This window comes from Salmo salar, chromosome 19 (assembly GCF_965601325.2).
Source record: "Salmo salar chromosome 19, fSalSal1, whole genome shotgun sequence".
Classification (NCBI taxonomy): Eukaryota; Metazoa; Chordata; class Actinopteri; order Salmoniformes; family Salmonidae; genus Salmo; species Salmo salar.
This window is the reverse complement of record NC_138309.1, coordinates 50,655,634-50,681,500: the sequence shown is the minus strand read 5'-3', so window position 1 is coordinate 50,681,500 and position 25,867 is coordinate 50,655,634. Positions and strand designations below refer to the sequence as shown.

General features: G+C 43.5%; 2 protein-coding genes across 3 annotated transcripts in view; both read right to left on the bottom strand.

The window, feature by feature from the left end:
- The window catches only part of gdh2 (glutamate dehydrogenase), a 28,097-nt gene extending 20,648 nt beyond the window's left edge, over positions 1–7,449 (bottom strand). The window contains exon 1 of one of the 2 annotated variants that reach the window (XM_014158174.3): positions 6,859–7,449. In XM_014158174.3, coding sequence (XP_014013649.1) covers positions 6,859–7,246 — 388 coding nt within the window. In that variant the 5' untranslated portion in view covers positions 7,247–7,449. 2 annotated transcript variants of the gene reach the window in all.
- A 9,237-nt stretch (positions 7,450–16,686) lies between these two features.
- LOC106593585 (endothelial PAS domain-containing protein 1) lies at positions 16,687–24,008 on the bottom strand. Its single transcript, XM_045702386.1, has 9 exons — positions 23,733–24,008; positions 23,051–23,217; positions 22,645–22,919; positions 22,456–22,540; positions 20,116–20,216; positions 19,762–19,925; positions 19,491–19,597; positions 19,136–19,307; positions 16,687–16,934 (listed from the first exon to the last, which is right to left on the bottom strand). The coding sequence occupies exons 1-9, from the start codon at positions 23,756–23,758 to the stop codon at positions 16,886–16,888; spliced, it is 1,146 nt and encodes a 381-aa protein (XP_045558342.1). The 5' UTR covers positions 23,759–24,008; the 3' UTR covers positions 16,687–16,885.
- Between the last annotated feature and the right edge of the window lie 1,859 nt (positions 24,009–25,867).

The window sequence follows — 25,867 nt, the reverse complement described above, 5'->3', positions numbered from 1 at the left end:
TGTGACTAAGCTGCAGAAAGTGAAGAGGGATTTGATCACTTCTCTAAAACAGGTTTGAGGGAAGCATCTGCTCTGCTGGCGTGTGACGACCTCTGACCTCCCCATGATGATGCGTTTGCCATCATTAAACATCTATACGCCACACTAATCAGAAAGTCTATTCAAATTTGACTTGTCACATGCGCTGAATACAACAGGTGTAGACCTTACAGTGAAATGCTTACTTACAAGCCCTTTACGAACAGTGCAGTTTTAAGAAAATACAACAACAAAAAGTAAGAGACAAGAATAAGAAATAATTAAAGAGCAGCAGTAAATAACAATAGCGGGGCTATATACATTAACACACAACCAATGTCCCCTCCAGTGTTCAAATATACTCTCTGTCAGTCTGTCAGAACATGCACTTGATTCAGCTTGCCTGGCACAATGGATGGGTGGTGACTTTGCACTTTAAGGCCAGTTGGTTCAACAAGAGAAAACTCACTGGATGAGCTAAATAAAGTGAACACTCCTCCCTCCTCCTGTCAAAACGCTGACGAATAGGAACGCTTAGTGAACACTCCTCCCTCCTCCTGTCAAAACGCTGACGAATAGGAACGCTTGGGTACATTACCACCCCTTCCCCTACTCCACTCCTCAATCAACTGTTCCTCCCTCTCTCGCTCCCCCCTCACGGGAAATGTCACATCCTAATCCTCACAAATCACCCACAATGCAGAGCTGAACAAGTCTTGAACCTTGACTTGATCCCTGAACTACCACCCCCCCCTCCTAAAACAGACACACCCTGCAGCCCTGGCCCTACCACACCTGGTGTCTGTACAAATGCAGCATTATCTCACACACACACACACGTATTAGCCAATCATTGGTGACAGCCAACTGTCTACTTGTACCTACACATGGACAACAACAATCAGTGACAACGTCTGTATCTAGCTGCTAGTTACTGGGAGTGTGTGTTGATCAGATACACAGCTACAGAAAGACTAACACCAACATAGAGTGTCTTGATAGGGCGTTGGGCCACCACAAGCCACCAGAACAGCTTCAATGAAATGTGGCAGAGATTATACGTGTCTGGAACTCTATTAGAAGGATGCGAGACAATTCTTCCACAAGTAATTTCAGAATTTGTTGATGGTGGTGGAAAACACTGTCTCAGATGTGTTCAGTGTTCAATCGGAGACAGACAGACAGACAGACAGACAGACAGACAGACAGACAGACAGACAGACAGACAGACAGACAGACAGACAGACAGACAGACAGACAGACAGACAGACAGACAGACAGACAGCTTCTAGCCTGGTAGCCATAATAATAAAATAATGAGCAACTGGGCTTTTTTTATACATGACCCTAAGCATGATGGGATGTTAATTGCTTAATTAACTCAAGAACCACACCTGTGTGGAATCACCTGCTTACAATATACTGTGTATCCCTCATTTACTCAAGTGTTTCTTTTAGTTTGGCAGTTACCTTAGCAACGTGCATGCCCCGCCCACCTGAGGATCTGTCTATTTCCTGTGTTTGAGGGGTGTAAATCCACTTGTCACTTAAATATCGCTGGCTTGATTGCTTTCCTTTTAGTACTGTGACCCTTTTCTACTCTTGCTTGTGCCTGTTGTTTTTTCCCCCCATTAACGTTACGAAATGTTTGTAATGGCCTGTCAAACACACCCCGGTAATGGCTGAAACGAGCTGGAATACACTGTCTTTCTGTTGCATCTATAAGAACGTTAAAGCTTCGTCAGGGATTTAAACGCATCGCCTCCACACATCACAAGATCATTTTATTTTGATGGGCGTTCCTTTTTGGTGGATTTTTTTTTAAATGAACACAAATCTGAAATTAAATTCAAGCAACTTCCAAAAAGGAACAGTCAGATTCTAGATATAATGTCTGATCTCTCAAACAATGTAAAGCCTGTTGATTTTTTATCTGAGGGTATCCTGATATTGACACACTTGTTGAATTATGCAACAGAACGTGACAACAACAATAATTGATAAGGCAGGCTAGTGCAGGTAGGTATAGCCAGGTAGGTATAGCCAGGTAGGTATCGCCAGGTAGGTATAGCCAGGTAGGTATAGCCAGGTAGGTATAGCCAGGTAGGTATAGACAGGTAGGTATAGCCAGGTAGGTATAGCCAGGTAGGTATAGACAGGTAGGTATAGCCAGGTAGGTATAGCCAGGTAGGTATAGCCAGGTAGGTATAGCCAGGTAGGTATAGCCAGGTAGGTATAGACAGGTAGGTATAGACAGGTAGGTATAGCCAGGTAGGTATAGCCAGGTAGGTAAAGCCAGGTAGGTATAGCCAGGTAGGTATAGCCAGGTAGGTAAGGACAGGTAGGTATAGCCAGGTAGGTATAGCCAGGTAGGTATAGACAGGTAGGTATAGACAGGTAGGTATAGACAGAACAGGTTTCTGGTGGTCGCAGCCCTGTTGCACCATTTTATGTTCATTTATTAATAGATAAAAATACACCAAGTGTATTTATGCAAATTCAGCACGTATGAGTGCATTCTAAGAATTGTTTTTGTTGCTTAAATTTTACAATAAATGTAATACCTGAATTCCAAACAAAATCCCTGAATTCCATTCATTATTTGTTTGTGCCAGTAAAATGTTTTATGTGACATAATTCAATCAATATCTGATGGGTTTTAAAAAACTGATCGGCGGCTATGCTACTAGCATAGCGGGGTTGTACTGTCACCCTGAAGGTATTTTACGGTCATCAGACATCGTCGGACTAAAATATGAGGTAAAACTGTCATTCAGATGGTCTCAGCGACATGAACATAACATAGCAGGTTACCAAGTAGAGCTTCGTAGTTACGTTTTGATGTATGGGTTGTCATGGATCGAACCAAATTCCCCATTTCCATGACGAGTGCTAGCTTGCTGGTTGTGTGGGAGTGGCTGATGTCATTCACTTATGGCAGTGAGCCGGGAGAGAGGCAGTGCTGAGCAGAATTGGCTGTATGGTTTTATTCTTTCAACTAAAAACTAAAAAGAAGTCTGTGGCTATAGCCCTACATTCATTAAAAACATAGCTAAATACCAGTTCATTGAAAATGTGTCCCATCCATATTTTTGTGCAGCTGGCAGGCAGCTCACTGACTCCGTCTCATCTGAGCCTAGACTAATTATTTGCTGGAAACAGTGCCGTTTATCCACCCATCACCAGAGCAACTCATCAACACCCAAAATAACATTCCAATGTAAGCCAACCTCCGCTTACTTCTGAGGTAGACCTACAGCTATGTTATTAGACTAGTAGCCTTCTGTCTTAGTTAATTACCAAAAGTGCCCTCTTTGACCTCTTGGGTCGAATGTTATTCATATTTTATTAACCCGGCTTCCCTGTGGCTCAGTTGGTAGAGCATGGTGTGTGCAACGCCAGGGGTGTGGGTTCGATTCCCACGGGGGGCCAGTACAAAAAAGAAATGTATGCACATTTCTGATACAGCTAAATGACTATAATGTATAATGTATAACCCATTCATAAAAATAAAAATTAAACTGATGAAAATCCGGTGTTTCTATGTCAAACGGTTTTGTTATATTTCCATCTTCTGTGATAAAGTGTAATATAAAGTGTAATATTGGGATGCAACTCAAAATGTAATACATTTAAACTCCATATCTGACATTGTCCAGGTGTCTTCTTTCTTTAAACCCATAACCATGTGTGTGAGGTGTATACTTTTGTATCAGAGTAGATTTGTTTAAGACCACCAATAATCACTCTGTGGTACCCCGATTTAACCCACTGCAGTATTCATAGGAAATGTGTGTCAGTGTGAGGCTGTGTGTGTCCATGTTATGTGTGAGGCTGTGTGAGATGTGTGAGGCTATGTGTTATGTGTGAGGCTGTGTGAGATGTGTGAGGCTATGTGTGATGTGTGAGGCTATGTGTGATGTGTGAGGCTATATGTGTGTGTGTGTGTGTGTGTGTGTGTGTGTGTGTGTGTGTGTGTGTGTGTGTGTGTGTGTGTGTGTGTGTGTGTGTGTGTGTGTGTGTGTGTGTGTGTGTGTGTGTGTGTGCACACAGGTGGCACAGGATTAGGCGTATGATTTGTCACTCTAGGCCTACTAAATATAACATAAGTGTGATATATACAGTACCAGTCAAAAGTTTTAGAACACCTACTCATTCAAGGGTTTCTTTATTTTTACTATTTTGTAGAATAATAGTGAAGACGTCAAAACTATGAAATAATACATACGGAATCATGTAGTAACCAAAAAAAAGTGTTAAACAAATCAAAATATATTTAACATTTGAGATTCTTCAAAGTAGCCACCCTTTGCCTTTTTTTTACCATTATTTTACCAGGTAAGTTGACTGAGAACACATTCTCATTTACAGCAACGACCTGGCGAATAGTTTCAGGGGAGAGGAGGGGGATGAATGAGCCAATTGTAAGCTGGGGATGATAAGGTGGCCTTGACGGTATGAGGGCAAGATTGGGAATTTAGCCAGGATACCGGGGTTAACACCCCTACTCTTACGATAAGTGCAATGGGATCTTTAATGACCTCAGAGAGTCAGGACACCCGTTTAATGTCCCATCCAAAAGACAGCACCCTACCATGGGATATTTTTTAGAGCAGAGGAAAGAGTGCCTCCTACTGGCCCTGCAACACCACTTCCAGCAACATCTGGTCTCCCATCCAGGGACTGACCAGGACCAACCCTGCTGAGCTTCAGAAGTAAGGCAGCAGTGGGATGCAGGGTGGTATGCTGCTGGTAACATCTTGATGACAACTTTTCACAATGTTGGCATTCTCTCAACCAGCTTCATGAGGTAGTCACCTGGAATGCATTGAAATTAACAAGTGTGCCTTGTTAAACGTTCATTTGTGGAATTTCTTTCCTTGTTAATGGATTTGAGCCAATCAGTTGTGTTGTGACAAGATAGGGGTGGTATACAGAAGATAGCACTATTTGGTAAAAGACCAAGTCCATATTATGGCAAGAACAGCTCAAATAAGCAAAGAGAAATGACAGTCCATCATTACTTTAAGACATGAAGGTCAGTCAATACGGAAGATGTCAAAAACGTCAAGTTTCTTCGGATGCAGTCGCAAAAACCATCAAGCTCTATAGTGAAACTGGCTCTCATGAGGACCGCCACAGGAAAGGAAGACCCAGAGTTACCTCTGCTGCAGAGGATAAGTTCATTAGAGTTAACTGCACCTCAGATTGCAGCCCAAATAAATGCTTCACGGAGTTCAAGTAACAGACACATCTCAACATCAACTGTTCAGAGACTGCGTGAACCAGGCCTTCATTGCTGCAAAGAAACCACCACTAAAGGACACCAATAAGAAGAAGAGACTTGCTTTGGCCAAGAAACATGAGCAATGGACATTAGACCGGTGGAAATCTGTCCTTTGGTATGATGAGTCTTTGTGAGGTGCAAAGTAGGTGAACGGATGATCTCCGCATGTGTGGTTCCCACCGTGAAGCATGGAGGAGGAGGTGTGATGGTGCATTGCTGGTGACACTGTCAGTGATTTATTTAGAATTCAAGGCAAACTTAACGAGCATGGCTACCACAGCATTCTGCAGCAATACGCCATCCAGGCTGTGTAAGGGCTATTTGACCAAGAAGGAGCGTGATGGAGTGCTGCATCAGATGACCTGGCCTCCATAGTCACCCAACCTCACCCAATTGAGATGGTTTGGGTTGAGTTGGACCGCAGAGTGAAGGAAAAGTAGCCAACAAGTTCTCAGCATATGTGGGAAAGACTATTGGAAAAGCATTCCAGGTGTGAGTGTGTACAATATGACCACTTTACTTTAAATGAACTTGCTGTATTTTTTCACCCTGTTGTACAGACGAATTAGCATATTAAGAACCATTTGCATAAAGCAATATAAAAGTTATTCTAATTTCATAAATTATTATAGACTCTTAGTCCTGCATGACTATTTGTTAATAACATGACCACCCTAGTTTACATTATTGGGCTTAAAGTACTGAAATGATGTATTATGCCTCATTTGCGTATTAAATGGTTCATTTGCATAATACAGCATTTTAATGTAATGTTTTTATTTTGTTTGAGTCATCTCTGTGAACCTTGAAAATGTCAAAACAATATGACCATCCTATCTTGAGCTATTTAGAGTTATTGGACAAAAGTAAGTAAGCATTTCACTGTAAGGTTTACACCTGTTGTATTCGGCACATGTGGCAAATCAAATTTGGTGTAGAATTTAGGAATCCGGAGAGGTGATTTGGTGCCTTATTGAGAACAGATTATAGTAACATTGACCTGTCCGCGACCTTTTCTGATCACTTGACAAGAAGATATTTCAGCAATGGTAAGTCTTCTCCTCATGAAATAAAACATTCTGTGTTCCTGACAAGCCGCTCTACAATTTGGAATGGAAAGTATAAACCCAGAACCCATTTTTTACATTTTAGTCATTTAGCAGACGCTCTTATCCAGAGCGACTTACAGTAGTGAATACATAAATTTCATTTTCATTTCATGAATTTTTTTTTTTTTTTTTTTGTACTGGCTCGCTGTGGGAATCGAACCCACAACCCTGGCGTTGCACACACCATGCTCTACCAACTGAGCCACAGGGAAGGCCCAGTTTTATTTTGTCCCCTAACACCCTACTTGTGTAGCTAAGAGATGCAGCTAGCTATCTATATAGTAACTAGCTAACGTTAGCTAAACAGAGTCAGTGCAGCTGTTCTGTCAGCTGAGTAATGCGATCGTCAAATTAGCTACCAAGCTAGCTAGTTCATTTAGCAACCGCACAGCCACTCGAAGGACAGTTGAGAAGCAGGAAGCGGCGCTTGGCAGTATATCTTACCCCCCTTGCAGGGCGTCCTGTGCTGGCTGTGCTGGGCGCGGTAGCCCTCCACGACCTCCCACTCTCCGTTGTCCCTCTTGATGGGGAAAGAGACGCTGAGGACGTGGTTGCAGGGCTTGATGATGCGGAGAATCCCCTTCACTCGTTTCATCTTCTGTTCGGGGGTCTCCTTGCTCTTTAGGTCCTCAACAAGCTTGTCCTGAACGATGGCGGCTCCGCGGTCGAAGAAACCCTCCACCATGCGAAAGAAGTTGGGGTCGTCGGGCTGTTCACTATACTGTCGGACCCGCATCAGAGCAGCGGATGCTGGGAGAGCAGAGTCCACGCAGCCCGAGGCCAGGGCACTGCCCGCCCCGCGGGATAACAGCTCCCCGAAGTACCGGTACATTATTGGTCTAGTTGACTAACCGTTTAACGGGGAAAAAAACAACAGCGACGGGGGGTAGCTATCTATCTATTTATTAACCAGTGAGAGGGATGACTGAACCGCACAGCAGCACACCTTCACTGTGTCCCCTCTTTCGACTGAATGGCCGTTAGAAGTGCGCGCCCGTTCGCTTTAAGTCTGCGCTGACCACCTCGGCTAGGACGCCTCCGGGACCGGGATGCACGCGGAAGAGGAGGGCACAGTTCTATGAGGAGGTTCATTTCGGGGCGCGCGTCCGCAAGAGCCAGAAAACAAAGCGCGATCCCGTGTGTGTCTCTCTGAATGCAGTTGTAGGTGGCCTATGTCAAATGTTTATTGTGCAAGTGCGATATATAGCCTACATATTCACAGATAAATCCAGCTTCTGAATCTTCTAATGAGACAATTGTGGAGTTATTCTGATGGGATCCTGAGCATTTAATTTTGTGGTATTCTATGTCTTTATGCCTGCACACAAACATGTCCACTGTAAACAAATATACATAATTAACACTGCAAATAACTTTTAAACGGCTCAAAGGTTTTTTTGGGTCAGTATGGTTCCACATAGAACTACTACCCTTACCAAAGAACCCTTGAGGAACCCACATTTTTTATGTGTAGGCTTCTCAAACATTTAACACTGTTATGGTGTCTTCATGGTTCCACACAGACAACACTTTCCGTGTTGATTTAACACTCTGGAGAGTTTCCTGTGTACTATGATAGTCTGACTGAAAATAATGGAAATCAAAAAATATTAGTTAGTTATTTTAATGAGAAAGTAAGACCAAAGAATGTAGGCCTACACACAAAAGAATGTGGGTTCCTCAATGGTTCTTTGGTAAGGGTGATGGTTCTATGTGGAACCATACTTCCCCCAAGAACCCTTTGAGTCCTTCAATGGTTCTTTTGAATTGAATTTCAATTGAATTGAATTTGTCAATTTGAATTGAATTTGTCAATAAACATAGTAAGAAAACCTATGGATTTTTTATATAATATGGCTGTTAAACCAGAATTGAAAACCCTGTATGGTTCTACAAAGAACCTATGAGATTGAGAACGGTTATTTATAGAACCATTCTCCATAAAGGTTCTATAAAGAACCATGAAAAAGTGTTCCATATAGCACCAAAAAGGGTTTAAAAAAAAGGGTTTATTTCCTCTTTGACACGCTGTGGTTACAAGCCAAACAACCCTTATTTGGCACTATATAGAACCTTTTGTTTTTAGTGTGTATGACTGTGAAACATGCAGAAGGTCGTAATGGTTATTCCATAAAAGTTACCCCTATATAATGAAAGACAAGATCCTATCGTCAATGCACCTGTCTGTTACAGATTGCTCTCTCGTTCGCTGTCAAATCACGTAGTGAGACCATCTTTTAGAACAGATCAGATGTATACTTAAGAAAGGAATAACAGACAAGGTCATCGAAAATACTAATTGCACATCATTCAGTATAAGCTGATGTCTTCATCAGTCTCTGGTGTATAAGTAGAAGCATGACAGGAAGTGTCTGCTCAGAGAGACAGATCTGCACCCAGCGGAGACTGGCTGAGGTAAAGAACGAGCTGAGCCAGTGGTTCTGAGATGCCGATATGGATCTGCACTTTGTCTCCCTCTCCTCTTTCCCTTCCAAAGGGTCGCCTCTCCTGCTTTGATCAGCTCAGATAGAGGGAGGGAGAGAGATATCAAAGAGTGCGAATATCATTTTATTGTAGTTATTGTTGAATGATTATATTATTTATGGCTGTCCTCAATTGCTGTGTTTGTCAGTAGGACTAATTTACTGCCTGGTCTGGAGTCTGAGCCAATCATAAACCAGAGATAAGACAGCCTCCAATCAGGATGTGGCCCTCTGACCAACCTGTTTTTCCTTTGCTGGGTCCAGGGTGCACTCTCTTCTGTACCACCACGAGTAGAAGAGATCTACCAGAGTGACAAGACAGTATGAAGGGTAGTGGTCTAATACCTAGCGCTCCCCTCCTCTCACCCCTGGCAGAGGTCCATTTTGAGACGTGCACCCTCTCTTGTCCACTGATGCCCTGCTTTAACAAGACTCACACACCGGCAGCAGGTTCTATCTGGTGCTCTCTCCCTGGCAGCTCAACTCTCACTGCTCTCTCCCTGGCAGTTCAACTCTCACTGCTCTCTCCCTGGCAGTTCAACTCTCACTGCTCTCTCCCTGGCAGTTCAACTCTCACTGCTCTCTCCCTGGCAGTTCAACTCTCACTGCTCTCTCCCTGGCAGCTCAACTCTCACTGCTCTCTCCCTGGCAGTTCAACTCTCACTGCTCTCTCCCTGGCAGTTCAACTCTCACTGCTCTCTCCCTGGCAGTTGAACTCTCACTGCTCTCTCCCTGGCAGCTCAACTCTCACTGCTCTCTCCCTGGCAGCTCAACTCTCACTGCTCTCTCCCTGGCAGCTCAATTCTCACTGCTCTCTTCCTGGCAGTTCAACTCTCACTGCTCTCTCCCTGGCAGTTCAACTCTCACTGCTCTCTCCCTGGCAGTTCAACTCTCACTGCTCTCTCCCTGGCAGTTCAACTCTCACTGCTCTCTCCCTGGCAGTTGAACTCTCACTGCTCTCTCCCTGGCAGCTCAACTCTCACTGCTCTCTCCCTGGCAGCTCAACTCTCACTGCTCTCTCCCTGGCAGTTCAACTCTCAATGCTCTCTCCCTGGCAGTTCAACTCTCACTGCTCTCTCGATAACAGATCTGCAGATATTCACGGCCACACCATTGACCATTCCTGTTCTCTCTTTAAGACAGAGCCTTGTGTCTACACCGTTCCTGTCTACCTGGACGTTCTGGGACATTCGTTAGAATTTTTTTTGTAATTTGATTTGATTATGTTGTGTAAGGAAGCTAATAAGCTACCAATGACTGATGGAATAGCTAAGCTACAGCAAAGCTACCCTTGAGTGGAAAGTCAGTAACTATACTGAGTAGCCCTTTACAGCAGTCAAAGACCAAACCGCCCTCTAGTGGCCTCATGGGTGGAATGTTATTCATATATTTCATCATGAATACACTTTTTTTCCACCAAAAATCCGGTGATTCTATGTCAAACGGTTTTGTTAGACTTCAGTCTTCTGTGATGTATATAAAGTGTAATATTGGGATGCAACTCCAAATGTAATACATTTAAACTCTATATCTGACATGGTCCAGGTGTCTTCTTTCTGTAAACCCATAACCATGTGTGTGAGGTGGATACTTTTGTATCAGAGTAGATTTGTTTAAGACTACCGCGAAACACTCTGTGTGAACTACGAAAAGTAGCTTTCAAACGACAGGAAAATGTAGAGACGCTCCATGTAGTGTAAATAGTCCCCAAAACTAGATGGACAGTCAGGGAGTAGACTGATCAGATCAAGTTCATTCTGGAGTTTAGTTCATTATCTGTGGATAGCATCCACACAACTACACACAACCCCACCCGTGGAAATATGAACACAACGACAGGTTTTTAGGAATTCTGACAACACACGTGCGTGTGTGTGCGTGTGTGTGTGTGTGTGTGTGTGTGTGTGTGTGTGTGTGTGTGTGTGTGTGTGTGTGTGTGTGTGTGTGTGTGTGTGTGTGTGTGTGTGTGTGTGTGTGTGTGTGTGTGTGTGTGTGTGTGTGTGTGTCTAGTACCTTTGACAAATTCCTAAAAACCTGTCCGAGTGTCCCGTATTGCCACTGGGTGTGTAGCTAGCTGTATGTAGTCGTGTGAGGTTGTACGTTGCTCTGTGTAGGAGATCTACAGATATTCAACCAAATTGTGTTGAGACTGTCTGAATAGAAGCCCTGACCCCAGCCTGCACCTATTGGACTCTGAACAGCAGATAACATCTGATCCTCCGGGTCCTGGTACAGACACACACGCTTACACAAACCCAGCGCGAACATCACATTATTATTGGATTTAAGGTGAGGCCATCTGGGATCACACACACACACACGCTCACCTCTCCACTGAGGAAAAGGTGTGTGGTTAGCTGCTGTGTGTGTAAAGGCCGAGTCTGTCTCAGAGCGATGTGTAATCAATGCAATGTTTCCTCATCTGTCTGATAAAATAATGTCCTGCCTCTGTAGTTATAATGTAATAATTCCTTATGTCCTATCTCTATTCTGCCAGGCCAAGCACCTCCATGAACTGACGGATGAAGACTGGCCATGAAACAGCCACCTCAACCTTTCACTGTTATATTTACCACCAAACACATGTCAATGTCACTGGACACACACACACACACACACACACACACACACACACACACACACACACACACACACACACACACACACACACACACACACACACACACACACACACACACACACACACACACACACACACACATGTCAATCAAAGGTTACTCAACATCTGAGCGTGGTTCACCGAGGCACTCAACACAGAGACAACACAGTTTCAAACCCAGTCAGTCACACATCACTTCACTATGACGCATCTGTCCTAGAGCTGTGTGTCTCCTGATTACAATCCCTGTCCCATTATAACAGGTGTTCTATTAGTACAATACTAATAATGATTAGAGAGGGATGGACTCTGACCCTTCTCTCTCTCTCTCTCTCTCTCTCTCTCTCTCTCTCTCTCTCTCTCTCTCTTTCTCTCTCTCTCTCTCTCTCTCTTAACTCTCTCTCTTTACTCTCTCTTTCAACTCTCTCTCTCTTTACTCTCTCTCTCAACTCTCTCTCTCTTAACTCTCTCTTTCAACTCTCTCTCTCTTTACTCTCTCTCTCAACTCTCTCATCTCTCTCAACTCTCTCTCTTTACTCTCTCAACTCTCTCTCTCTCAACTCTCTCTTTCCTCTCTCTCAACTCTCTCTTTCCACTCTCTCTCTTTACTCTCTCTCTTTACTCTCTCTCAACTCTCTCTCTCTTTATTCTCTCTCTCAACTCTCTCTCTCTTTACTCTCTCTCAACTCTTCTTTTACTCTCTCAACTCTCTCTTTCTCTCTCTCTTAACTCACTCTCTTAACTCTCTCTCAACTCTCTCAACTCGTTCTCTCTTTACTCTCTTAACTCTCTCTTAACTCTCTCTCTCTCTCTTAACTCGCTCTCTTAACTCTCTTTCTCAACTCTCTCAACTCTCAACTCTCTCTCTCAACTCTCTCTCTCAACTCTCTCTCTCTTAACTCTCAACTCTCTCTCTCTCAACTCTCTCTTAACTCTCTCTCTCAACTCTCTCTCTGTAAACTCTCTCTCTTAACTCTCTCACTTAACTCTCTTAACTCTCTCTCTCCCTCCCTCTCTTAACTCTCTTTTTATCTATCTATCTATCTATCTATCTATCTATCTATCTATCTATCTATCTATCTATCTATCTATCTATCTATCTATCTATCTATCTATCTATCTATCTATCTATCTATCTATCTATCTATCTATCTATCTATCTATCTATCTATCTATCTATCTATCTATCTATCTATCTATCTATCTATCTATCTATCTATCTATCTATCTATCTATCTATCTATCTATCTCTCTTTCTTAACTCTCTCTCTTTCTCTCTCTCTTAACTCTCTCTCCCTTAATTCTCTCTCTCTTTCTCTCTCTTAACTCTCCCTCTCTTAACTCTCTCTCTCCCCTCTCTTAACTCTTTCTCTATACCCTTTCCTCTCTCTCCTTTTCTTTCTACCCCTTTTCTCTTTCTCTCTCCACATTACATTTTTCTCACTCACTCCCTCCCCCTCTCCTCCTCCCCCCTCTCCTCCCCCTTGTTGTCCGCTCTACGCTGCCAGTCAGTGATTTATCATGGTCATGTGTCAAAGGGTGAACGCTGGCCCGTCATTGGCTGATGACCGGACAACACCCACCGACCACTGGCTGAGGAGGGGGGAGGGGGATGAGGAGGTTGTAAACAGAGGTCTGTTCAGGAGGGCGACAACGTTACCGAACGTTCAGATATAAATACACTGTGTAGAACAAACATGTAACTCATGTCACATAGAATATGATAAATAAAGCGTTAGTTCTTTTTACGTTTCCAAAGAAAAGAGCTGAGCTTGGAACTGAGGAGAATCAGAGGAGCGAGATGGAAACTGTTACAGTCAAAACTCAATAACCAGGAGAATTCTCCCTCTCTCTCTCTCTCTCCCTCCCTCCTCTCTTTTTCTATCTTGCTCCACTCTCTCATGAGAATGTCTCAATATAGACCTATGTAAAGTCAAAGTGTCCCTCTCCATCTCCCTCTTGTCTCTTCACAGTGAGCGAATTGAAGAGAGAAGAGGGAGGGAACAGAAGCGTTATCTATACAATTATCTTCACCTTTGATTAAATCTCTTACTTTAGTTAAGTCACTAATTTGTCAAAAAGGGCTGTTCCAGTCACATAGGTTAACCCCTCACTGACTGACTGTTACTGTTTCAGGGTGACACTTCCTGGTTTTGACCCTGCTTATAGTCAAGGTGACCCAGTGGAGTGTGAGGGACATGGGGCCTGGTGGAGCTCCAGGAGCCTGGCTCTTGCCTGAGCAGCCTAGCCCAGCCACAGCTGCCTTCCCAGGGTTGAGAGAAATGTGATATGGGGGTATGCAGAACGTTAATGTGCATGTGGACAGAGAGGGGGTGGGGGGGTTAGGTTGCCCCCAGCAGATCATTCAGACTACTATGCTGCCTCCATCTGGCCACCATAGTGTATTACACTGCCCTGTAAAAACACAATAGTAACAGCTGATAAGAGGAGCATTGACACCTATTAGCCACTAGATGGCTCCAGCAGCCCTCCAGCACCTGCTGATGCTCTCAGTGCAGTTTACATTTAGATTTCAGTCATTTAGCAGACGCTCTTATCCAGAGCGATTTACAGGAGAAATTACAGGAGAGTGCCTTGCTCAAGGGCACATCAACACATTTTTAATCTAGGGGATTCGAACCAGCAACCTTTCAGTTACCCGCTGGGATACCTGTCGCCCCGACTCAACAGTCTACAGTGTCTTCCTCTCATCAAATCATTTCAAAGCAAACTTTATTTGTCACAGGTGTAGATCTTACCATGAAACACTTACTTACAAGCCCTTAACCAACAGTGCAGTTCAAGAAGATTTAAGAAAATATTTACCAAATAAACTAAAGAAATAATAAAAAGTAACACAATAACATAAGAATAAAGAGGCTATATACAGGGGGTACCGGTACCGAGTCAGTGTGTGGGGGTACAGGTTAATTGTACATCCCATCTTCTCCTCATATAACCCATATATCTCATTCATCTGATCTGACTACACATCAGAACTGAGGAAAGTAGTATGGAGCATGACTATAATGTTTACTTTGTCTTGTCCAGTTTTTTTCACATCAGTGCAGGTTGAAGGAAGTAGATGAAGAAAATAAAATACAGTAGATTATTGAGACCAGGGCTGTCTACAGTAAATTATTGAGACCAGGGTTGTCTACAGTAAATTATTGAGACCAGGGTTGTCTACAGTAAATTATTGGGACCAGGGCTGTCTACAGCAGGTTATTGAGACCAGGGGTGTCTCTGTAGAAGGAAACTACAGTACATTATTGAGACCAGGGGTGTCTACAGTAGATTATTGAGACCAGGGCTGTCTACAGTAAATTATTGAGACCAGGGCTGTCTACAGTAAATTATTGAGACCAGGGCTGTCTACAGTAGATTATTGAGACCAGGGCTGTCTACAGTAGATTATTGAGACCAGGGCTGTCTACAGTAAATTATTGAGACCAGGGCTGTCTACAGTAAATTATTGAGACCAGGGCTGTCTACAGTAGATTATTGAGACCAGGGCTGTCTACAGTAGATTATTGAGACCAGGGCTGTCTACAGTAGATTATTGAGACCAGGGCTGTCTACAGTAAATTATTGAGACCAGGGCTGTCTACAGTAGATTATTGAGACCAGGGCTGTCTTTGTAGAGGGAAACTACAGTAGATTATTGAGACCAGGGCTGTCTACAGTAGATTATTGAGACCAGGGCTGTCTACAGTAGATTATTGAGACCAGGGCTGTCTTTGTAGAGGGAAACTACAGTAGATTATTGAGACCAGGGGTGTCTCTGTAGAGAGACGCTACAGTAGATTATTGAGACCAGGGGTGTCTCTGTAGAGAGACGCTACAGGGGTGTCTCTGTAGAGAGACGCTACAGGGGTGTCTCTGTAGAGAGACGCTACAGTAGATTATTGAGACCAGGGGTGTCTCTGTAGAGAGACGCTACAGTAGATTATTGAGACCAGGGGTGTCTCTGTAGAGAGACGCTACAGTAGATTATTGAGACCAGGGGTGTCTACTGTAGATTGAGACAAGGGGTGTCTACTGTAGATTGAGACCAGGGGTGTCTCTGTAGAGGGATGGGTCTGAAGTAGAGGGAGTGTGTAATGCATCAGTGTGTGTGTGTGTGTGTGTGTGTGTGTGTGTGTGTGTGTGTGAGTGTGTGTGTGTGTGTGTGTGTGTGTGTGTGTGTGTGTGTGTGTGTGTGTGTGTGTGTGTGAGTGTGTGTGTGTGTGTGTGTGTGTGTGTGTGTGTGTGTGTGTGTGTGTGTGTGTGTGTGTGTGTGTGTGTGTGTTGGAAGGTTGAGAGGTGAAGAGTTGAAAAGGTTCCCACGAGAACACCCCAGTTGTATGTCTCTTTGCAGGAAGCTGTGGTTGCTGTGGTTTCGTTTCGTGTCTGTCTGTTTGTTCACGTCTCAGATGGATCTCCAGTTGGCCTCAGGTGTGTGTGTGTGTGTGTGTGTGTGTGTGTGTGTGTGTGTGTGTGTGTGTGTGTGTGTGTGTGTGTGTGTGTGTGTGTGTGTGTGTGTGTGTGTGTGTGTGTGCGTGCGTGACACTGCAGTCAGGTGGTGTCGCCCCATATGTCATGTGACCCTGACGAAAACCTCACAGGATGTATAGCCTAGTTGTATGCTGCGTTCTCATGCTATCCTAGTTATCGGAAGTTCCGACTGGGAAGTTTCACTTGAACGATCCTCTAAATCGAAAATGTTTTTTCCAGAGTTGCGAAGTTTCACCACTTACCTTTGACATTTTCAACCAAAAGATGACGACAAATCAGTTTTTGACAACTACAATATGGATAATGTAGCTGGTTTGACCATATTGTCAATGTTAAGCAAGCTAGCTAACTTTATTATGAGCACGTTAGCTAGCTTATCAAGCTAGCAAAAATCTTATTGGTTGAAACATTTTCGACCAAAAAACACATGAATGAAACAAAGTCGCATTTCCGACAACACAACTAGGAAACAGGAAGCTCTGACGAGTACCTGAACACAGCATAAATTCAGAAAGGCCAGGGAGAGGTCGTGATGATATGAGAAGGGGAAAACCGTTGTATAACGTTAGTCAAAACCCAAGACTTCCTGCATCTTTGATTATAACCTTTGCTCAACAGTCTATCAACCACGAACCACAGGCCAAAGGCAACAAAAGCATTGTACACTGCAGATGCGTGTTCCACAGAGAGAGAAGTGGATATGATTATTTATTAGCAAACCGTTAATATCTTCACAGTGTCTGTTTCACAATATGTAGCTACAGCTATACTAAATAAAGCTAAGATTTTATGTAGAAAATGCAGAATTGTTTTATAGAATGAAAAATGTCCTTCCTGAAGAGGTCCAGGGAGGGGCTAGAGGTTACTCCCCTCAGTTCATCTGGCCCAGAGAGAGCAGCTGAGTTGGCTCCTCAACACCACTGAAACACATACGCACACACACACATACACGCTGCCCTTAGACACACACACGCTTACAACAACAATGTGACAACAACTGTGACACAGTTGCAACAATGCTACAGCTACAATGCTATCCCTTTAACATTATCTCTACAATGATATCTCTTTAATATTATCTCTACAATGATATCTCTTTAATATTATCTCTACAATGATATCTCTTTAATATTACCTGTACAATACTCTCTCTTAAATACTATCTCTACAATGATATCTATTTAATATTGTCTCTACAATGATATCTCTTTAATATTATCTCTACAATGATATCTCTTTAATATTATCTGTACAATACTATCTCTTAAATATTGTCTCTACAATGATATCTATTTAATATTGTTTCTACAAGGATATCTCTTTAATATTGTCTCTACAATGATATCTCTTAAATATTATCTCTACAATGATATCTCTTTAATATTATCTGTACAATACTATCGCTTAAATATTATCTCTACAATGCTATCTCTTAAATATTATCTCTACAATGCTATCTCTAAAATACTCTTTACAATACTATGGCTACAGCATACAGTGAGGGAAAAAAGTATTTGATCCCCTGCTGATTTTGTACGTTTGCCCACTGACAAAGAAATGATCAGTCTATAATTTTAATGGTAGATTTATTTGAACAGTGAGAGACAGAATAACAACAACAAAAATCCAGAAAAACGCATGTCCAAAATGTTATAAATTGATTTGCATTTTAATGAGGGAAATAAGTATTTGACCCCTCTGCAAAACATGACTCTGTACTTGGTAGCAAAACCCTTGTTGGCAATCACAGAGGTCAGACGTTTCTTGTAGTTTGGCAGCAGGTTTGCAAACATCTTAGGAGGGATTTTGTCCCACTCCTCTTTGCAGATCTTCTCCAAGTCAATAAGGTTTCAAGGCTGACGTTTGGCAACTCGAACCTTCAGCTCCCTCCACAGATTTTCTATGGGATTAAGGTCTGGAGACTGGCTAGGCCACTCCAGGACCTTAATGTGCTTCTTATTGAGCCACTCCTTTGTTGCCTTGGCTGTGTGTTTTGGGTCATTGTCATGCTGGAATACCCATCCACGACCCATTTTCAATGCCCTGGCTGAGGGAAGGAGGTTCTCACACAAGATTTGACGGTACATGGCCCCGTCCATCGTCCCTTTGATGCGGTGAAGTTGTCCTGTCCCCTTAGCAGAAAAACACCCCCAAAGCATAATGTTTCCATCTCCATGTTTGACGGTGGGGATGGTGTTCTTGGGGTCATAGGCAGCATTCCTCGTCCTCCAAACATGGCGAGTTGAGTTGATGCCAAAGAGCTCCATTTTGGTCTCATCTGACCACAACACTTTCACCCAGTTGTCCTCTGAATCATTCAGATGTTCAGACGGGCATGTATATGTGTTTTCTTGAGCAGGGGGACCTTGCGGGCGCTGCAGGATTTCAGTCCTTCACGGCATAGTGTGTTACCAATTGTTTTCTTGGTGACTATGGTCCCAGTTGCCTTGAGATCATTGACAAGATCCTCCCGTGTAGTTCTGGGCTGATTCCTCACCGTTCTCGTGATCATTGCAACTCCACGAGGTGAGATCTTGCATGGAGCCCCAGGCCGAGGGAGATTGACAGTTCTTTTGTGTTTCTTCCATTTGCAAATAATCGCACCAACTGTTGTCACCTTCTCACCAAGCTGCTTGGCGATGGTCTTGTAGCCCATTCCAACCTTGTGTAGGTCTACAATCTTGTCCCTGACATCCTTGGAGAGCTCTTTGGTCTTGGCCATGGTGGAGAGTTTGGAATCTGATTGATTGATTGCTTCTGTGGACAGGTGTCTTTTATACAGGTAACAAACTGAGATTAGGAGCACTCCCTTTAAGAGTGTGCTCCTAATCTCAGCTCGTTACCTGTATAAAAGACACCAGGGAGCCAGAAATCTTTCTGATTGAGAGGGGGTCAAATACTTATTTCCCTCATTAAAATGCAAATCAATTTATAACATTTTTTATATGCGTTTTCTGGATTTTTTTGTTGTTATTCTGTCTCTCACTGTTCAAATAAACCTACCATTAAAATTATAGACTGATCATTTCTTTGACAGTGGGCAAACGTATAAAATCAGCAGGGGATCAAATACTTTTTTCCCTCACTGTACATAACGTGAACACTCTGTGGCCCCTCCTACCTGAGGATGTAAGTGACACAAGCGACGAAGAGTGGCGGTGAGGGCTTAGATTGGTGTGGATCTGATGGGCGGGGTTTGGAGATGACAGCACTGTGAGTCTCTGCCCACATGTACCCTCCCCCTCTAACCAACACCCTGTACACCCCACTCACTGACTGACCCTTAGAACACACTGGAGGGAGGGGGGGTAGAGGAAGAGCATCTTGTTAGTTCCTCTAATACAGGACATAAAAGTGTGTGTGTGTGTGTGTGTGTGTGTGTGTGTGTGTGTGTGTGTGTGTGTGTGTGTGTGTGTGTGTGTGTGTGTGTGTGTGTGTGTGTGTGTGTGTGTGTGTGTGTGTGTGTGTCTACTCACGGTTTAGGTGGCTTTTGGTCAGAGTGTGTAAGTCCAGAGTGTGACACAGATCATACACAGAGACACCCAGCAACTCCTCTGGACGATAACTTAACAACCCAGTCACCCTACAACACACACACACACACACACACACACACGCACACACACAAACAGATGATGGTTTTGTGTATATTTTATGTGTGTTTGTGGGAGTGCGTGTGTATCTGTATGTTTGTGCATGCGTGTGTTTGTGTGTGAATCTGAGTGTGTGTGGGCGTGTGTGTGTTACCTTTGGTCACAGTAAGTGAACCTCATGTCCATGCTGTGATGGCTGGTGAAGGTGTGTGTGTGTAGGAGTGTGTGTGTGAGGGACAGGGGCTGGCAGGTGAAGAGCACACAAGTAAGAGAGGGTCCTGACACACACACCTTCAAACACCCTCGACACTGCAGCACCTGACACAACAACAGTAACACACACACACACACATAAACACACACATTTAACTGGAATTTACAAATGGTAAATACACCTTTTTCTAGTCACCAAAAAGATGTTGTTTGTCAACCCTATCATGATGACATGCCACAGGGACAATTTGGCAGGAAAAGTGTTACTAAAGGTTTGTTTGAAGTTAATCGTCACCCTCCAGCCGGCTGATCGGAGGTTGACAGTTCTTCCTTTGTGAGTCACTGTACACTTCATCCTCATCAGAAAGTCTCTCAGCCCTCCACACCCGTTCTGCCCTGGAAGTACAAACAAACACAATTCAACCATCACACAACTATCACACAACCATTTCACAACTATGACAAAACCATTTCACAACTATCACGCAACTGTCTCACAAATATCACACAGCTATTTCACATCTATCACACAACCATTTCACATCTATCACACACCCATTTCACATCTATCACACACCCATTTCACATCTATCACACAACCATTTCACATCTATCACACACCCATTTCACATCTATCACACAACCATTTCACATCTATCACACACCCATTTCACATCTATCACACAACCATTTCAGAATCATGTCTTGACTTAGATATTCAGCAAATTTTGGGAACAAATATTTTGTAATGAAATGCCATACCTAGTCAGTAAAAGCAGAACACACCCCTAACGCACATACAGTACCAATCGAAAGTTTGGACACACCTACTCATTCAAGGGATTTATTTTATTTTTACAATTTTCTACATTGTAGAATTATAGTGAAGACACCAAATCTATGAAATAACAGATATGGAATCATGAACCCAAAAAGTGTTAAACAAATCAAAATATATTTGATATGTTTGATTCTTCAAAGTAGCCACCCTCTGCCTCGATGTATAGCTTTGCACACTCTTGGCATTCTCTCAACCAGCTTCACCTGGAATGCTTTTCCAAAAGTCTTGAAGGAGTTCCCACATATGCTGAGGACTTGTTGGCTGCTTTTCCTTCACTCTGCGGTCCTACTCATCCCAAACCATCTCAATTGGTTTGAGGTCGGGTGATTGTGGAGGCCAGGTCATCTGATGCAGCACTCCATCACTCTCCTTCTTGGTCAAATAGCCCTTATACAGCCTGGAGGTGTGTTGAGTCATTGTCCTGTTGGGAAAAAAATGATAGTCCCACTTAGCGCAAACCAGATGGGATGGCAGATGGGATGGCGTATCGCTGCAGAATGCTGTGGTAGCCATGCTGGTTAAGTGTGCCTTGAATTCTAAATAAATCACTGACAGTGTCACCAGCAAAGCACCCCCACACCTCCTCCTCCATGCTTCACGGTGGGAACCACACATGCAGAGATCATCCGTTCACCTACTCTGCATCTCACAAAGACACAGCGGTTGAAACCAAAATTCTCAAATTTAGACTCATCAGCCCAAAGAAAAGATTTCCACCGATCTATTGTCCATAGCTCATGTTTCTTTGCCCAAGCAAGTCTCTTCTTCTTATTGGTGTCCTTTAGTAGTGTTTTTTTTTCTTCAGCAATTCGACCATGAAGGCCTGATCCATGCAGTCTCCTCTGAACAGATGTGTCTGTTACTTGAACTCTGTGAAGCATTTATTTGGGCTGCAATTTCAGAGGCTGGTAACTCTGGCTCTTCCTTTCCTGTGGCAGTCCTCATGAAAGCTAGTTTCATCATAGCACGTGATGGTTTTTGCGACTGCACTTGAAGAAACTTTAAAAGTTCTGACCTTCATGCCTTATAGTAATGATGGACTGTCGTTTCTTTTTGCTTATTTGAGCTGATCTTGCCATATGGTCTTTTACCAAATAGGGCTATCTTCTGTATACCACCCCTACCTTGTCACAACACAACTGATTGGCTCAAACGCATTCATTTTTAATTTTGTAATTTTTTATTTAACCTTTATTTAATTAAGAAGGAAAGAAATTCCACAAATTAACTTTTAACAAGGCACACCTGTTAATTGAAATGCATTCCAGGTGACTACCTCAAAAAGCTGGTTGGGAGAATGCCAAGAGTGTGCAAAGTTGTCATCAAGGCAAAGCGTGGCTGCTTTGAAGAATCTAAAATCTAAAATATATTTTGATTTGTTTCTTTTTGGGTTACTACATGATTCCATATGTATTATTTCATAGTGTTGATGTCTTCACTATTATGCTACAATGTAGAAAATAGTAAAAATAAGGAAAAACCCTTGAATGAGTAGGTGTGTCCAAACTTTTGACTGATACTGTATATGTACAGATGTAGGATCTTAATTTGAGCCAGTTTGCTACAGAAGGAAAATAATTGTGCAACAACAGGAAATGTGGATTATTATGTGGATTCTAATTAATGGCAATTTTTTTGTAGGGGTTGATATAATTTTCGTTAGGTCAAATTAAGTCTGAAATTTAAAATGGAAATTACAAACTTTAGAAATGTTTTTACATCTCGAGTACACTGCAGGACAATTATCAACAACAAAAGAGCAATCAAATGAAGTTCCTACATCTGTTTACACACCTGCAGTGAGGTCAAGGTTGTCTCTGATTTCCTTATGGTCACAGGGGTGTGTGAAATCATATATGCTATGCCCCATCAACTCCACCTGGAGAAAAACATTCATATATAAATCACTCAGTGTGTGTGTGTGTGTGTGTGTGTGTGTGTGTGTGTGTGTGTGTGTGTGTGTGTGTGTGTGTGTGTAAGTACCTGAGTTAGACCCATGTATTCTCTGATGTTATCTGACAGGTAGATCATGTCTCCTTCTGTCGTTACCACGACGACAAAGCCACCCAGAATCCTCAGGTACAGATCTGTCTCCCCCATCTCCTTCTTTCGCTCCTCCCTCCTCTCCCCGAGCTCCCTGTCTCCCGCCTCCCTGTCTCCCTCCTCCCTCCTCTCTCTCACTCCCTCCTCCCTCCTCTCCCATGTATCCCTCTCTCCCTCCTCGTCCCTCCTCTCCCACGTCTGTCGGTCAGCAAAGCCTAAGATAAAGAGACATAAACAACATGAGTGTGTGTGTGTGTTTGTTTGTTTGTTTGTTTATGAGTGAGTGTGTGTGTGTGCATGAGAGAGAGATGTTTATTTGTGTGTTTGTGTGTGTGTGTGTGTGTACCAGAGAGCAGTGTGTGTATGCGTAGGTAGCTGATGGTTAGTCGTATGATGGAGGGTTTGTCTAGCTGTGGGCGGAGGGAGGAAGGGAGGGGGAGGAGTTGAGACATGTCAATCAACACCTGAGACTCTGCTCTCCGCCTAGCCCTCGCTGCTTCACAACTCATTATCCTAAGGGAGAGAGACAGAGAGAGAGAAAGATAGAGAGAATTAGTTCAATCATGATGACAGGTGTGTGTGGTGGGGTGCATGATGGGTAAACTCTTCATACCCTACATCTAAGGCACACCACAACAACCACTTTCTATGGAGTTCCATTAATGCCTAAAAAGTGTTGACTACTCTGTACCATCCAAAGGCACATGTCGACTGACTGGTTGTCTTGTGGCGTGAAAGACTGATTCAAAGGTTTCCTTGAAGATTGAATAATAAGGAAACACAGTGGGATTTATTTTATACAGTATTTTCTGCTCGTCTATATCAAGGGTGCCAGTAAATTTGGACCTGATTGTATGCTCAAGTATACAATACAATTACTCAAGCAAATACATGTAGGTCAAATGCGCTATGAATAAGATAATGTATCATTTAAAAACATTTACATCTGTGAACTGATTCTCTATTTTTAGTCATGATATTAAACGTGTTTTCTGTACTACGATCTGATGTGAAGCTAAAGATCCTACCTCCTCCTCTCTCTCTCCGGGGTCATGCTGTGTAGAGATGGTGCTCTCAGCTCTTCTGCTCCGGATTTCGTAACACAGTTTTCACTCACACCAATCAATAAATGAAAATTTAAGTTGAACAAAATCTACTAAATGTATTAGTCCGGTCGGTTCGGCTGGTCTGATGGTAGACAGCTGTCGTTTCCTCCACTATCCACTTGTGACTGGCCCCTAAAACCCCAATGCGTGATAGGTCAATTTACTAGGATCCTGCCCCAAAACACACCTTAACATGGTTCATCCACACACGTGTGGAAACATCCTGTGTGTGTGTGTGAGATAGAGAGAGAAACAGAGCTAGACAGAGAGCAAAAGAAAGCTTGTTGCAGAGTTATGCAGTTATGCTGCCCTCTACTGCCAGTACTGATGTGAACCTGCACCATCACAGGGCGGTTGTCAGGAATCAGGACTTCAATCTGGAACATAGAGGTAGACAGAGGGCTCTAGATTTATAGAACCAGTTTCAGCATGGACATTGCCATTGAGGCCTTCCACCATTTTAAAGTGGTCAACTGGGTGGGGATTCCTATGGGTTGGGAGTGATCAGCCAAAGATCAGAGCATCGTCTTCTTCTTCAAATTGGGCTTTATGGTTTGTAAATGTCTTTAAACTATATCACCGCCACATAGTGGCCACAATAAAATGAATTACACACAATATTTGTTTCAGGACTCCACCATTGTAGGTGGTGGTGAATCACCAATATCAGCTTAATGCTTTTTTTTAAAAATGGAGATAGCCTAAATGGCACTGCCCATGTTGTCACAGACACCATAATGGCAAAGATACAAAGATGAGTCCTCTTTTTTCACCTTCCCTCGGTTTAAGGAAGAAGAAACTCAAGCCCAATTCAGATTCTCCCCCTCTCCTCCTGTATCACCCTCCCCTCCTCTATTCCCTTCTCCTCTGCATTTCTGTTTCCAAAACTTCTCATTTACCACCTCCCCTACATACTCCTGAACGTCCCCTACATACTCCTGAACCTCCCCTCCATACTCCTGAACCTCCCCTCCATACTTCTGAACCTTCTCCCCTCAAAACTCCTGAACCTCCTCCCCTCAATACTCCTGAACCTCTTCCCCTCATTACTCCCAAACCTCCCCTCAATACTCCTGAACCTCCCCTCACTACTCCTGAACCTCCTCCTCTCAATATTCCTGAACCTCCCCTCAATACTCCTGAACCTCCCCTCCATACTCCTGAACCTCCCCTCCATACTCCTGAACCTCCTCCCATCAATACTCATGAACCTCCCCTCAATACTCCTGAACCTCCTCCCATCAATACTCATGAACCTCCCCTCAATACTCCTGAACCTCCCCTCCATACTCTTGAACCTCCCCTCAATACTCCTGAACCTCCTCCCATCAATACTCATGAACCTCCCCTCAATACTCCTGAACCTCCTCCCCTCAATACTCCTGAACCTCCCCTCAATACTCCTGAACCTCCCCTCAATACTCCTGAACCTCCCATCCATACTCATGAACCTCCCCTCAATACTCCTGAACCTCCCCTCCATACTCCTGAACCTCCCCTCTATGCTCCTAAACCTCCTCTCCTCTCTCCTCTATATACTCCTGCACCTCCTCTCCTCTCTATATATACTCCTGCACCTCCTCTCCTCTCTCCTCTCTCCTCTATATACTCCTGCACCTCCTCTCCTCTCCCCTCTATATACTCCTGAACCTCTTCTCCTCTCCCCTCTATATACTCCTGCACATCCTCTCCTCTCTATATATACTCCTGCACCTCCTCTCCTCTCTCCTCTATATACTCCTGCACATCCTCTCCTCTCTATATATACTCCTGCACCTCCTCTCCTCTCTCCTCTCTCCTCTATATACTCCTGCACCTCCTCTCCTCTCTCCTCTATATACTCCTGCACCTCCTCTCCTCTCTCCTCTATATACTCCTGAACCTCCTCTCCTCTCTCCTCTATATACTCCTGAAGCTCCTCTCCTCTCCCCTCTATATACTCCTGAACCTCCTCTCCTCTCTCCTCTATATACTCCTGCACCTCCTCTCCTCTCTCATCTATATACTCCTGCGCCTCCTCTCCTCTCTCCTCTATATACTCCTGCACCTCCTCTCCT

What these genes read in the sequence shown, in the direction of transcription:
- LOC106593585 (XM_045702386.1), bottom strand. Translation starts at nt 23,758, where the DNA reads ATGACCCCGGAGAGAGAGAGGAGGAG. An exon ending in CCGGAGAGAGAGAGGAGGAG is followed by an intron (nt 23,218 to 23,732) that starts GTAGGATCTTTA and finishes TCTCTCCCTTAG; the next exon opens with GATAATGAGTTGTGAAGCAG. An exon ending in TTCACTTACTGTGACCAAAG is followed by an intron (nt 19,598 to 19,761) that starts GTAACACACACA and finishes TGTGTGTTGTAG; the next exon opens with GGTGACTGGGTTGTTAAGTT.